At 44.3% G+C, this 14,327-nt stretch overlaps 1 protein-coding gene across 1 annotated transcript in view; it reads left to right on the forward strand.

Annotated features, from left to right (window-relative positions):
* Positions 1 to 14,327, forward strand: part of MAP2K5 (mitogen-activated protein kinase kinase 5) — a 238,924-nt gene that overhangs the window by 83,487 nt on the left and 141,110 nt on the right. The window contains 3 exon segments of the mRNA XM_029066218.2: positions 5,671 to 5,739; positions 5,826 to 5,907; positions 11,758 to 11,819. Of these exon segments, the coding sequence (XP_028922051.1) occupies positions 5,671 to 5,739; positions 5,826 to 5,907; positions 11,758 to 11,819 (213 nt within the window).

The following is a 14,327-nucleotide window of genomic DNA, read 5'->3' on the forward strand; positions in this document are numbered from 1 at the left end:
CAAATAAAATTACTGTTACACATCTTGCATCCTGAACCTTCTTATACCATTAAAATCTTCTATAAAAACCTTTCAGCTAGGTAATGCTTGGAGGATTTAATAGATTTCCTAGTATTACTTATTTTCTAATTGCGAAAAATCTATCCGCAGGAAGTCTGAAAAATCTCAGCACCGTGTATAGCGTGTGTGCCGATTGTCATTCTTTGACTGCTTTGGGTTTCTGCCGCTCTGAAACTAGCATTTAAATGGACCATTTGATTAATCATTTGTATACTGCCTGTAATGCTCCCAAATTTCTTTCTGAGTTGTACCTACCTGTAAAAGACAATTATGTCGCCCCGATTAAATAAGGGAATTAAAACAGAAGAGCAGCTTAATTTGACCTGTGATTTTGCTCGCCTTCCCTTCAGTGGAACATGTGCCACTCCAGCAAATAAATGAAGTCATCCATGACAGCTTGTGATGAATTGCCGTATTTATACTGTATATTTTAATAGCTTCACACTAATTTAAATGGAGCCCAGAGTAAATTATAATTCAGTCACTTGACTGCTTGTATTTAACTTGACAACTCATCCTTATTTGTCCTGGAGGTGTAGTGGAGAGCAGACGAAATGCGCTCAGGTATTTCAGTCTCGCGCTTAACCCTTTCTCTGTGGATTGCTTACTATCCCAATTCGCTTACGTTTGGAAGGGTTCGCCCCGGCCCAGCGGATAGAACAAGGGCCTGGGAGTCAGAAGATCTTGGGTTCTAACCCCAGTTCTGCCGCTTGTCTGCGTGTGACCTTGGGGAAGTCATTTCACTTCTCTGGGCCTCAGTTCCCTCATCTGGAAAATGGGGAAAAAAACTGTGAGCTCTATGTGGGACAGGGACTGTGTCCAGCCTGACTATAAGGATAATAATTATGGTATCTGTTAGGAGCTTACTGTGTGCCAGGCACTGTACTAAGACCTGGGGTGGATTCAAGAAAATCGGGTTGGACGCAGTCCCTGTCCTACGTGGGGCTCACAGTCTCAGTCCCCATTTTCAGATGAGGGAACTGAAGCCCAGAGAAGTGAAGTGACTTGCCCAAGGTCACGCAGCAGACAGGTGGCAGAGCTGGGATTAGAACCCAGGTCCTTCTGACTCCCAGTCCATGCTCTATCCACTAAGCCACACTGCTTGTATCTACCCCAGTGCTTAGAATAGTATTCGGCATATAGTAAGCACTTAACAAATATCATAATTCTTATTTCTTTTATTATTAAAATCCACGCTCCGTGTGTCCGGATTTGCTCTTATCGCTTAAGATGGAAACTTAATGTCTCTTTTACTTTTCTCCCATTGGGGTGATCCTCAAAAGACAAGGAAGGGAATTTTGCTTATGCTTTGCATTTTTAATGGTCACTTACAAGTGTCTGCCAGGGAAAATTAACCATACAACTACAATTCTGTATTACCCAGAAACCCAGGGGAAAGAATATGTTGTTTTTCAACTTCTTTCCTCCTCTCTCCTTGTTCGTTCCCAGAAATGGCCTGCCACACTTCCTTCTCCACCAGGGTATCCTGAGTTTTCTCTCTGAAACAATAATAATAATAACTCTGGCATTTGTTAAGCGCTTACTCTGTGCCAGGCACTGTACTGAGCGCTGGTGCAGATACAAGCATTCATTCAAAATGCAAATCGGGTTGGACACGGTCCCTGTCCTTCATGGAGCTCACAACCTCAATCCCCATTTTACAGTATGGGCCTGGCAGTCAGAACGACTTGGGATCTAATCTGAACTCTGCCACTTGTCTGCCGTATGACCTTGGACAAATCATTTCGCTTCTTGGGCCTCAGTTCCCGCATCTGAAAAATGGGGATTAAGACTGTGAGCCCCATATGGGGCTTGGACTGTGTCCAGCCCAGTTAGCTTGTATCTACCCCAGTGCTTAGTAGTAATAATAATAATATTGGTATTTGTAAAGTGCTTACTATGTGCAGAGCACTGTTCTAAGCGCTGGGGTAGATAAAGGTTAATCAGGTTGTCCCACTGTACTTAGTACAGTGCCTGGCACAGAATAACCACTTAACAAATACCATTAAAAAAAAACCCGTGACCCAGTTTACACCTTGAAGGGCTGGACTTGCAGGACCAAAATTATTTATGAGGTTGAACAATTGATCAATTTTGTTTTCTCCTTTCTCTTCCCCTATGCTCTTCCCCAGTCCCCAAGTTCATTTATTTGGGACATTTCAACTATTACTTTCCCCATCTAAAGATCGCCTTTTAAAAGATTTCCATGGCAATATGTGAAATTTAGTTGTAAGGACCAGCTGATGGCCTTGTGCTGCTATAGTTCCATCTTTCTGGAGAACTTGCTATGACATCTCTTAAGCACCCACTCTGTGTGAAGGGCTGTTGTAAGCACTGAGGTAAGTAACGGGTCGGGCAGGGTCCCTGGCCCCGTGTGGGGTTCGGAATCTCAATAGGAGGGAGACCAGGTACCGAACCCCCATTTTACAGTTGAAGTAACTGGGACCCGAGAAGTTAAATGACTTGCTCGAGGTTATAGAGTAAGCAGGTGATGGAGCCGGGCTTAGAAATCAGTTCCTGTGATTTCCCAGATCCGTACTTTTTCCAACAGGCCACACTGCTACTCATGATTCCATTACATATTGCATTAAGGAGACCATCTGCTGACCTTTAATAGGGCAAAATATCTGGTTTACTGATATTACTTCATTCACTCAGTCATATTTATTAAGCCCTTACCGTGTGCAAAGCATTGCCCTACGCAGTTGGGAAAGTACAATACAACCAGAAACAGTGACAGTCCCTGCCCACAACGAGCTCACAGTCTAGAAGGGGGAGACAGACATTAATACAAATAAATAAAATAACAGATATATACATAAGTGCTGTGGAGCCAGGCAGGGGCAGAGAGAGCAAAGGGAGCAAGTCAGGGCAATGCTGAAGGGAGTGGGAGATGAGGAAAAGTGGGGCTTAGTCTGGGAAGGCCTGTTGGAAGAGATGGGCTTTCAATAAGGCTTTGAAGTGGGGGGGAGAATAGTAGTGGGGCAGGAAGGGACGGGAGTCGCAGAGAGCAGCGTGGCCTAGTGGATAGAGCATGGGCCTGGGAGGCAGAAGGATCTGGATTCCGATCCCGGCTCTGCCACTTGTCTGCTCTGTGTCCTTGGACAAGTCACTTCATTTCTTTGGGCCTCAGTTCCCCCATCTGTAAAATAGGCATTAAGACTCTGAGCCCTGTGTGGGGCAGGGACTGTGACTTTTGATTCCAAGCATTTCTGGGAAAAGGCTTAAGAGGGAACTTCCACTGAACACTAAATACTCCAAGCATACTGCCATTTCGCTACACAGTACCCCATATTTAAGATGAACTTTACATTATAAAGGAAGCGCGTATGTAAGCACTTTGGAGAATGGGGGGGAAAAAAAACCCAAACTGAGGGAAGCATACTACCGACGGAGCCAAGTAAAAAAGGATTATTTCCAAACCCACATTTTACAGTATTGACATCCGTCTGAGAAAGAAAAAAAAAGCATAACCGGTTTCCATCATGACAAGTTTGTATCTAACACAGCACTTATAACAGTGCTTGACAACAGTAGTAATAATAATAATAAAATTGTGTATTTGTTAACCGCTTACTCTGTGCCAGTCACTGTACTATGTTCTGGGGTGGATACAAGGAAATCGGGTTGGACACACCCCTGTCCCACGTGGGGCACACAGTCTCAATCCCCATTTTACGGATGAGGCAAATGAAGCCCAGAGAAGTGAGTCAAGCTCTTAGTACAGTGCTGTGCACACAGTAGGCGCTCAGTAAATACGATTGAATGAATGAAAGTGATTTGCTCAAGGTCACACAGCAGACCAGTGGCAGAGCCGGGATTAGAAGCAGAAGGGAGCACCATTTACACGTTGGTCTTTCTCTCTTTCTCTCTCACACACACATATAAACACACAGAATAAAATTTCTGTTAGGAATATTACCACTGAAAGTGCAAAACAGGAATGTGTATCTGCGCGTTTATATGTAGACTGTAAGCTTCTTGAAGGCGGAGAGCATGTTTATCCGTGGTACTTATTGAGCACTTACTGAGTGCAAAGAGCACTGTATTAAGCTCTTGGGAAAGTACAACAAGAGTTGGTAGATGCAGTCCCTGCCTCGAAGGAACTTAGAGTCGATCAACTCTTTCATATTGTACTTTCCCAAGCACTTGTTCTGCGCAAAGGAAGCACTCAATAAATACCACTGATTGATCGATAGATATACAGTGGAACTTACACAAGCAGTGCCATGCAATTAATATGAAGTTTCTTCAAAACCTTAAAAAAGACTGGGTTTTATTAGAACAAAAGATTTTGTATCTGACAGTGGGTTAAACGCTCTTTATTTTAATGGTGTAGAATTGATACAATGCTACAGGAAATTATTCTGTTGGAAGTTTTCTGCGGTAGAAAAAATGTAAGTGAATTTTGTTGGCAAATGACTATTGATCTGGAGAAGCATGTTAAATGTTTCTTGGCAGTTCTGTATTACACTTACAATCCAGTTTAGTGAGAGCTCTTATAAATAACCCTAAAGCAACTCGTGATAGAAACTGGTTATGCTTTCTTTTTCTTTCTCAGGTGGATGTCAATACTGTAAAATGTGGATTTGGAAATGATCCTTTTTTTACTTGGCTCCATCAGTAGTGTGCTTCCCTCAGTTTTGGATTTTTTTTCCCCCTCATTCTCCAAAGTGTTTACATACACGCTTCCCTTATAACGTAAAGCTCATCTTAAATATTGGGTACCGTGTAGCGAAACGGCAGGATGCTTGGAGTATTTAGTGTTCAGTGGAAGTTCCCTCTTAAGCCTTTTCCCAGAAATGCCTGGAGTCAAAAGTCACTGCCAGATGCCTTAAAAATAAAAAATGCCTTTGACCATTTTGATTCTCAGCAGTTGAGTCTCCTCTTGTACAGAACAATAACCATTGCCCTGGAGTTGGCCCCAGCGGAGCACTAAATACAATTGAAGCAATTGATAGGCGATCTGTCCGCATGTTAAAAGCGCCTCACACCAAATGGGTGCGTGGCCAATAACATATTTGCTCTTCATTTGGCTCGCCCTCCTCCTCTGCGGAGATCTTTTTAGGGTGACTATTTGAGGTCAGTAGATGAACAGCGACAGACTGGAAGCGTGGTAGCAGGGAAGTAATTAAGAACTGCCCACTTATTCCTGTCGGCTGTGTAAAATATGTACTCGCATACCTTTCCGTTTCTCACAACCCAAGAAAAGGGCCGGCTTTAAATTTACATTCATCATCCTGCGTGTTCCTCTTCAAATGCCCAAATTTCTAAACAGTTCTCTTTTAATGGAGTCAGGGTTAATAGGTACAAGGCTTTTCTATCTTCCTCTTCTGAAAATAACCAATGTGGTCAAAATAGGGCATATAAATTAAGGATATTATAACTTAACTGACTTTTAGAGCCATTAATGCTGACCTTGGCGGACTGGCTTTTTTTTCTTACCCCATCAATCACACCCATCCCCTCTCCCCCAATACAAAGAGAAAGCAGCAGCGCAAAGGGGAAGCACCAACATTTCTTCCTTGAATTTTATGCCAATTCCTTGTTATGTTTTCTTTTGAAGGTATGAATGGGCCCCAATTCTGATTTTTTTTCCCTCTCGTTTAGGTCATACCACTAGATATTACAGTGGAACTTCAGAAGCAAATTATGTCCGAATTAGAAATTCTCTATAAGGTGAAGTATTTTTAACATCGGTCTCTCACCTCTTTAATCAGTAGCATTGTCTACTGGGTTTTAACTTTTCCTGGTTTCCTTTACAGTGTGATTCATCATTTATCATAGGATTTTACGGTGCATTTTTTGTAGAAAACAGGATCTCGATATGTACAGAATTCATGGATGGTGAGTTTTTTTGAATTTTATGTAGTTTCTGAGGTGACTGTTGGAAAAGTGACTGATAATTCAGTTTACCTACAAGTAAGAAGGATTTAAAAAAACTAAGCATATTAATAATTACTTCTTCTGTTCCCTAAAATTAACCTAGTGTTTGTGATTACTGATGTTAAACATTTTAGAGATGCAGTATTCTCCAGAATGTAGCTTCATTTACGTTTATTGAAAATTTAAATAGAGCAGATTAAATGTTAGTCTAATCTGTGGTTTGATATTTGATTCTTCTATCCAATCTGTCTTGACTGACAAAACATCTGTTTGGGTTCCTTTAATGTTTCAGTAGCCAAAACAGATTTCCTCTAAAAGAAATCTATTAACCCAATGTCCTGTGTCTTTCAGTGAGAAATCGGTTCTTAATTGCAAGATAAGAAATTGTTTTTCAAAACAGCTGTTTTGCCAAGCTGCATTTAGTTTTCTTTGAGTCTTACCCCAATTCCTCCCCATCTGTATTTCTCACCATAACCACTCTGGTTGCTGCTTTTTGACTGAATGGTAAAGGCAGCATGGCCTGGTGGATAGAACTCGGACTTGGGAGTCAGAAGGACCCGGGTTCTAATCCTGGCTCTGCCACCTGTCTGCTGTGTGATCTTGGGCAAGTCATTTCACTTCTCTGGGCCTCAGTTCCCTCATCTGTAAAACGGCGATTGAGAGTGGGAGCCCCATATGGGACAGGGATTTTGTCTAACCTGACTAGCTTGTATCTCCCCCAGGGCTTAGTACAATGCCTGGCACATAGTAAGCATTTAACAAATACCACTTAAAAAAAATATTGAAAGGAGTGAACAGTTCCCTCTCCCGTATATACAGATCTGTAATTTTATTTCTATTAACGTCTTTCCTTCCCCCACCCTGATTGTAAGGTCATTGCGGGCAGGGAATATGTCTGTGATATTGTTCTACTGTACTCTCCTAAGTGCTTAGTTCAGTGCTCTGCGCACAATAAGTGCTCAGTAAATACGATTGACTGACTGACTTTCATTCATTCAATCATCTTTATTGAGCACTTACTGGGTGCCAAGTCCTGCAAAGCATCGATTCTCTCAGGCTCAGGACCCTTTTATTGATGAACCGAGAATAGTCCCTTCAATCTTCCACAGCCCTCCTGGATGAGGGATTCAGGTATTCCAAGCCCTCCCCACTGAAGCTCGCCATTTTTCATACACCTAGGTCCCAGTCTACAGCTGCTCGGCGCATTCCCGAAGCGCTACTCCGTGGCTTTCAAAGCATTTTTCAGGAACCGGCATTTGCTGCCTCAGCAAGGGGTGTGTTGAGTTTTTTTCCTGTGTGTGTGAGGTTCAGTCAAGATGGCTGTCAGAAATCAGAGCGGTAAATATGCCCCGTCTCCAGGAGCATTGCTCATATGGACCGATTTGGAAAAATCGAACCAGCGACACGTCAGAGAGCTTTGTCGAATTACTCATAGAATTAGAATGTCACAGAGCTGAAAGCGCCGTGGAGATGTCAGCTGGTTCAGTCCCCTGCCTCCGGGCAGGTGAACGACTAAACCATCCAGGACAGATGGATCTAGCTCATCCTCCGTCCCTCCAAGACCACAGATTCAACTGCTGCTCAATTCCCAGATTCACTTAGAGAAGCCACGGGGCCTAGTAGATAGAGCCCGGGCCCGGGAGTCAGAGGACCTGGATTCTAATCCCGGCTCCGCCGCTTGTCTATCGTGGGACCTTGGGCAAGATTTCACTTGAAATCTCGGTGCCTTAGTTGGCTCACATGTAAAAATGGGGATTAAACCCTATTCCTTCCTAACTAGGTTGCGAGCCCCATTTGCCACAGGGTCTCTGCCCAGACTGGTAACCCTGTAGATGCCCCAGTACTTAGAACAGTGCTTGACATGTAATAAAGCTTTAACAAATATCATTAATATTATTCTTCTAGTTAATAACAATGCGGGTATTTGTTAAGCGCTTACTATGTGCAGAGCACTGTTCTAAGTGCTGGGGTAGACACAGGGTAATCAGGTTGTCCCACGTGAGGCTCACGGTCAATCCCCATTTTACAGATGAGGAAACTGAGGCCCAGAGAAGTTAAGTGACTTGCCCACAGTCACACAGCTGACAAGGGGCAATAATAACTGCTACCCCATTTTAGAACTCTAGGGAAAAATTAAGAACTTGGCTATTTTACCACACAATACTTTTCAGTCTTATTTAAACTACTTTTGAACTCCATTTCAAATTTCAGTGCAACCACCTTTTTTTTTTAAAGGTACTCGTTTAGCAATTACTTTGTGCCAAGCACTGTACTGTGCAGTGGGGTAGAATCAGATATTCAAAGTGGACACAGTCTCTGACCCACATGGAGCTCACAGCCTAAGTTGGAGAGAGTAGGATTGAATCCCCATTTTACGGATGAGGAAACTGAGGCCCAGAGAAGTGAAGTGACTTGCCCAGAGTCACACGGCAGGCAAGTGGCGGAGCCAAGATTAGAACCCAGGTCTTCTGAATCTCAGGCCTGTGCTATTTTCATTAGGCCACGCTGCTTCTCCACCTCTGTATTCTTGAGTTTCACGTCAAACCTCAGACATGTAGCCTCAGTAATGAAAATAAATTCAGTTTGCAAAACCCGTAGAAGACACTGGGTATCACTCCTTTTCATTCATATTCTGCATTATAATCACAGGTTTCACTGACCGTCACGTTCGGTTCAGATGTTTGCCTCAGCCTCTTCTCGGCCCATAATAATTATGGTACTTGTTCTTTCATTCAGTCAGTCGTATTTATTAAATGCTTCCTGTGTGCCAGGCACTGTACTAAGCACTGAGGCAGATACCAGCATATTGGGTTGGACACAGCACCTGTCCCGCATAGGGCTCACAGTTTCAATCCCCATTTTCCCGATGACGTGAGGCCCAAAGAAGTGAAGTGACTTGTCCAAGGCCACGCAGCAGACAAGTGGCACAGCCAGGATTAAAACTCACAACCTTCCAACTCCCAGGCCGGTGCTCCATCCGCTGCACCACGCGGCTTCCCACTATTTGGCCACTATATAGTGACTGTATGTCAAGAGATATTAGAGTTTCCTCTGGGGTATGTTTGGTTGGGAAAGACGGTGTCTGTCAGCTCCACAGCGAAGCAGTAGAAAAGAATGGACCAGTTTAAACTGCCTTGGTCAGAGGCTGCCAAACATAGTTTTAAAGCTTCGATCCACTTGGCGTAATTCATCCAAAAGATCAATGAGGACGTAAAATGTGCTTCTGCTTATGATATCTGTAATAAAAATGGTGTTTTAGTAACTAAAGTTGGGTCACATCACAGTGGAGTTGTCTTTTTCCATGATTGCCTCCCTGTAACAAAGTGACATCACATAGTTTTATCACAGAGTGATTTTCTAACTTTTTGTTAGGTACTGACAATAACGAGCTACGGTGAGCAGAAATATTTATGGTGATATTTTTCGTTTTTTATACCTCACATGCCTCACACAATAAAAATACCTGGCCAGTTATCTCCACTTGTAAAGATCCTTTTTTTTTTTCCAAAAGAAAATTTCCATCATTGTCTGTTTTACCTCTAGTCCTAAATCCTGGAGAGACATCATTAAAGTGTCTAAGCTGCCTCTTCCAAGTAATTCACTTTAAAGTGAGCTTCGATTCTCTAGCATTTGAGAAGCAGATCTTTTCATTTCTTGACAATATGGAACCATCCCTTTGGTTTTCGATGCTTAAAGAATGAATTGTTTGCCTGCAAACAAGGATGTGTGTAGCTTTTTTTCACATTTTGAGCCTTATTCTTCCATCTGGAGCTCCCGAGGCAACCAACAACCAGCCTCGAGAGACACAGAGGGGAAAATCTTCCCTTTTTTCCTGGCTTAGTCTCCACTGGTAACAGCTTTTTGCCTACGGATTTATATTTTTTTCATTATTGTATTTCTTTAACACTTACTATGTGGCAGACACTGTTCTAAGCGCTGGGGTAGAGACGAGCTAATCAGGTTGGACACAGTCCCTGTCGCACATGGGGCTCACAGCCTTAAGCCCCATTTTACAGATGAGGGAACCGAGGGCCAGAGAAGTGAAGCAACTTGCCCAACGTCCTACAGCAGACACGTGGCGGAGTCAGGATTAGAACCCAGGTCCTTCTGACTCCCAGGCCCGTGCTGTACCCACTAAGCCAGCCTGCTTCTCTGGCTAAGTCATTTGCCCAAGTGAAGTTATTTGCCCAAGGTCACACAGCAAACAAGGGGCGGGTCTGAGATTAGAACTTTTTGACTCCTAGGCCCGTGCTCTATCCACTAGGCCAAGCTGCGTCTCCTACATTGTAGGCAGAAAACGTGTCTACCAACTCTGTTGTATTGTGCTCTCCCGAGCGCTCAGCACAGTGCTGTGCACAGAGTAAGCGCTCAATAAGTACCAGTGATCGATCGATGCTTCCTGGAGAACCATTCCTTCGGCAGCAGCGGCAAACTGCAGCCCACTGCATTCTTCTTCCACCCACTTCCTCCATTGGAAGTATTTGAGTAGATGGGAGGAACATACTATCGATGGGGCGATCCTATGCCTGAAGGGATTCCACTCCCAAAGACCCTTTTGCCGTCTCCACCCCTCCCTTGCAAAGACTCAGAGTGGCCCTTGCCTTGATTCTCTTGTTATCAATCACTTAGTGGTATTTATTGAGCGCTCACTGTGTGCAGAGCATTGTATTCAGTGCTCGGGTGAATGCAGCAGTAAAAGACACTTTCTCCTCCGGCAGTTTATTCTCTTGAAGCGGCGTGCCCTAGTGGAAAGATCTTGGGCCTGGGAATCAGAGGCCCTGGGTTCTAATCGTAGCTGTGCCATTTGTCTGCTGCGTGACCTTGGGTAAGTCACCTCAGAGAAGTGCTGTGTTTGCTATGTGCCAAGCCTTGTACTGAGCGCTGGGGTAGCTATTGTCACGATTATTATCACCTCAACTCCAATCCGTTTAAGTCAACGTTGTTGCCCCTTCATGAACTTTAGACAGTTCAGTTTCCCCCCTCCTTCCAGTCTCATCAAAATTGTGGCACAGCCAATAAGATTAAACGTGTTGGGGATGAAAAAGGGTCTCCGTCAAAGATTCTTTGCACTGTGTTATTTTTTGTCTCTTCCTATTACCCAACTTAATTTGACTTCTCCTTGTAGGGTCACAGTTTGCCATTGACTCTTGCCGCTTTTAAAACAAAAGAACACTGATAGAACAAAACCTCCAGATAAATCTGTATTGGGATGAATTCTGAATAGTTGAGGAAACTGAAGTGTAAGGCAGGAGAGCTCAAAGCCTTTGGTTATTCAGTCATGTGTCCGTTATCATTTAGAAATGTTCCTATAACCCCTCTCTAGACTGTAAGCTCATTGTGGGCAGGGATTGTGTCTCTTTATTGTTATATTGTACATAGTATACTAAGTGCATAGTATAGTGCTCTGCACGCGGTAAGTGCTCAGTCAATTTGAGTGAATGCAAGAATGCCTAACCCCCACATTTCAATCAATCAGTGGTATTTACTGAGCACTTATTCTGTGCAGAGCACTACACTGAGCACTTGGGAGAGAACAATAGACTAGCATTCGCTAGGCTTACCCGGCTTCACACGTCGAATCCCATCCTCGAGAGTTCAGATTGCTTGAGCTTTCAGGCCGCCAAGCGCAGAGGTGAATAACTTCATCGCAGATGCGAAATTCCTGCCCACCGCAAAGGACCGTGGACTGGAATGTTGACCGGAGTCATTTACAGATTACGAGGACGGGCGCACAGAGAATTGACCCGATGCGGTTTTTGCAGTCCCACACTGTCATTTGTGGAGTTTAAGCACATTTGTTTCTCTCTACAGGAGGATCGCTGGATGTGTACAGAAAAATTCCAGAACATGTACTGGGACGGATAGCTGTCGCAGTAAGTATACCCTTCTTTGGCCTTAAGAGAGTGGGGTGGTGTTATCTTTGGAATCCCTTTATGGGCTCACGGCTGCTATCCCTTGCTCGGGCCAGCAAGCTCCGTGAATTCTATTTCCTCCCTCGTCTGATGATATCAGTGGTGGTATTCAGTGATATCTTACTGTGGTAAAAATCAATCGTACTTATTAAGTGCTTACTATGTGCAGAGCACGGTACTAATCTCTAGGGAGAGTCCAGTATGACAGAGTTGGGAGTCCATCGGTCAGTCGTATTCATTGAGCGCTTATTATGTGCAGAGCACTGTACTAACCGCTTGGAATCCCAGCTCCGCCACTTCTCTGCTGTGTGACTTTGAGCAAGTCACTTCACTTCGTTGTGCCTCAGTTCCCTCATCTGTAAAATGGGGATTGAGTCTGAGCCCTATGTGGGACAAGGACTGTGTCCAACCTGTTTAACTTTTATCTACCCCAGCGCTTAGAACAGTGTTTAGCACAGAGTAAATTAATAAATAATGGTATTTGTTAAGCGGTCACTATGTGCCAAGCACTGTTCTAAGCACTGGGGTAGATACAAGGTAATCAGATTGTCACATGTGGGGCTCACAGTCATCATCTCCATTTTACAGATGAGGTAATTGAGGCACAGAGAAGTGAAGTGACTTGCCCCAAATCACACAACTGATAAGTGGCGGAGGCGGGATTAGAACCCACGACCTCTGACTCCCAAACCCGTATTCTTTCCACTAAGCCATGCTGCTTCTCTGTTAAGTAAGCAGTTAACAAGTACCATAATTATTATTTTATCATTATAATGCAATATAACAATAAACAGACCCATTCCCTGCCCACAAAGGGCTTACAGTCTAGAACTTACGTTCTTCTCTTCCCCTTTTTGCCCCTCTACCCTCCTCCTGTTTTACTCTTCAACCCGCTCTCTTTGTGGCGTGAGCCAGAAATCTTGCCACGGGGCACAAAGATACAGTGCTTCCCGCACATCCCGTATGAATGAGGAGGATTGTCCCTCTTCCTGGAATCAGGGATAGGGGTCCCATCGGGAACGGTGGCCGAGCCTCGATCCTGAGACTTTAACCCCAAGGCCCCGTGCGGAGGAACTGACTCTACTTCTAGTAATATGTGCGGTGCCGCTTGCCCTCTCTTGTCCCACCAGTCAGGTTCTCGCAGTCTAGAGACGAGCTTCCGGAAGAAAAGAGTGGTCCATTGTGTCGAAGGAATCCGAAAGGTCGGAGAGGATTAGGGTGGAGCAGAAGGACGTCTCAGGAGTGCTGAGAGAGAGCAGTCTCAGTGGAGTGTAGGGTACAGGACCCGGATTGTGGAGGGTCAGTAAAGGGAATGGGAAGAGGAAGATAGGAAGTTGAAGAAGAGGGTGAATACAACCCACTTGAGGAGTTCAGACAGAAATTGGGGGAGGGAATTGGGTGATAACTGGAGGGTGGGTTTCGGGGGGCACAGGGGAAAGGGGCAGAGTTTGAAAACTGGAGAGTGATCTGTTGAGGATGGCTGATAAAGATGAGAATGGGTAAAGGGCCGGGAGGGAATCGGAGTGGAGAAGGGAAGAACTGGGGGAGCTCGCCTCTGATGGTTTCCATTCGGGCCAGAGTAGTTAGTGAGGTCATCAGGGTCGAGAGGGGGAGGGGGAGACACTCGGAGTTGCAGAAGGATCACCGAGCCAGGAGAGGCCAGAGTTCAAGCAAGCGAGGATGGATTTAAAGTGGCCGAAGTCAGCCTAGCATCCGGATAGCTTTCATTTCATTCAGTTGTACTTACTGAGCACTTGCTGTGTTTTCTGCACAAAGCGCCTGAGAGGGTACACTATAACAATAAACAGACACATTCCCTGCCCACGACGAGCTTACAGTCCAAAAGGGGAGACAGGTGTTAATATAAATAAATAACAGATATGTACATAAAAATATTCATTCGCCGATCATCATGTATAACATTCATTAAGCACTTTAACAGAGCACTGTACTGAGTGCTAGGAAAAGGTTCAAGTCCATGGCTCCCAGGAGGGTCATGATCTAAAAAAGAAATGGGAGAGAACAAAGCGTGAGTGTGAAAGATACAGCAGAAAAATCAACACTAAAAGCCATGGGACATTACTGCTGAAAAGATCAGTTTCCAGACTTGTGGTCCTCAATCCAGTAGTCATTCATTCATTCATTCAATAGTATTTATTGAACGCTTAGTCCCAGCCTTCCCCAAAGTTCTCTATCATAGGATTCAACCAGTGGTATTTATTGAGAACTTACTTTGTGCAGAGCACTGGGCTAAGCACTTGGGAGAAGAAAACACAGCAGAGTTGGTAGACGCAGCCCTGGCCCACAACAAAACGAGTCAGACTTCTTGCAGCCCAGAATACCATTTTGTTGTGTGCGAGGGAGCGAGGCTCCACACCGCTAACTAACTCTGGAGAACAAGTGAACGAAAATAATCGTGTGAACTCCACATCCAGCTCGGAATACCGCACGCGTCTGAGGGATCTTCAC

The sequence above is a fragment of the Ornithorhynchus anatinus genome, chromosome 5 (assembly GCF_004115215.2).
Source record: "Ornithorhynchus anatinus isolate Pmale09 chromosome 5, mOrnAna1.pri.v4, whole genome shotgun sequence".
Classification (NCBI taxonomy): domain Eukaryota; kingdom Metazoa; phylum Chordata; class Mammalia; order Monotremata; family Ornithorhynchidae; genus Ornithorhynchus; species Ornithorhynchus anatinus.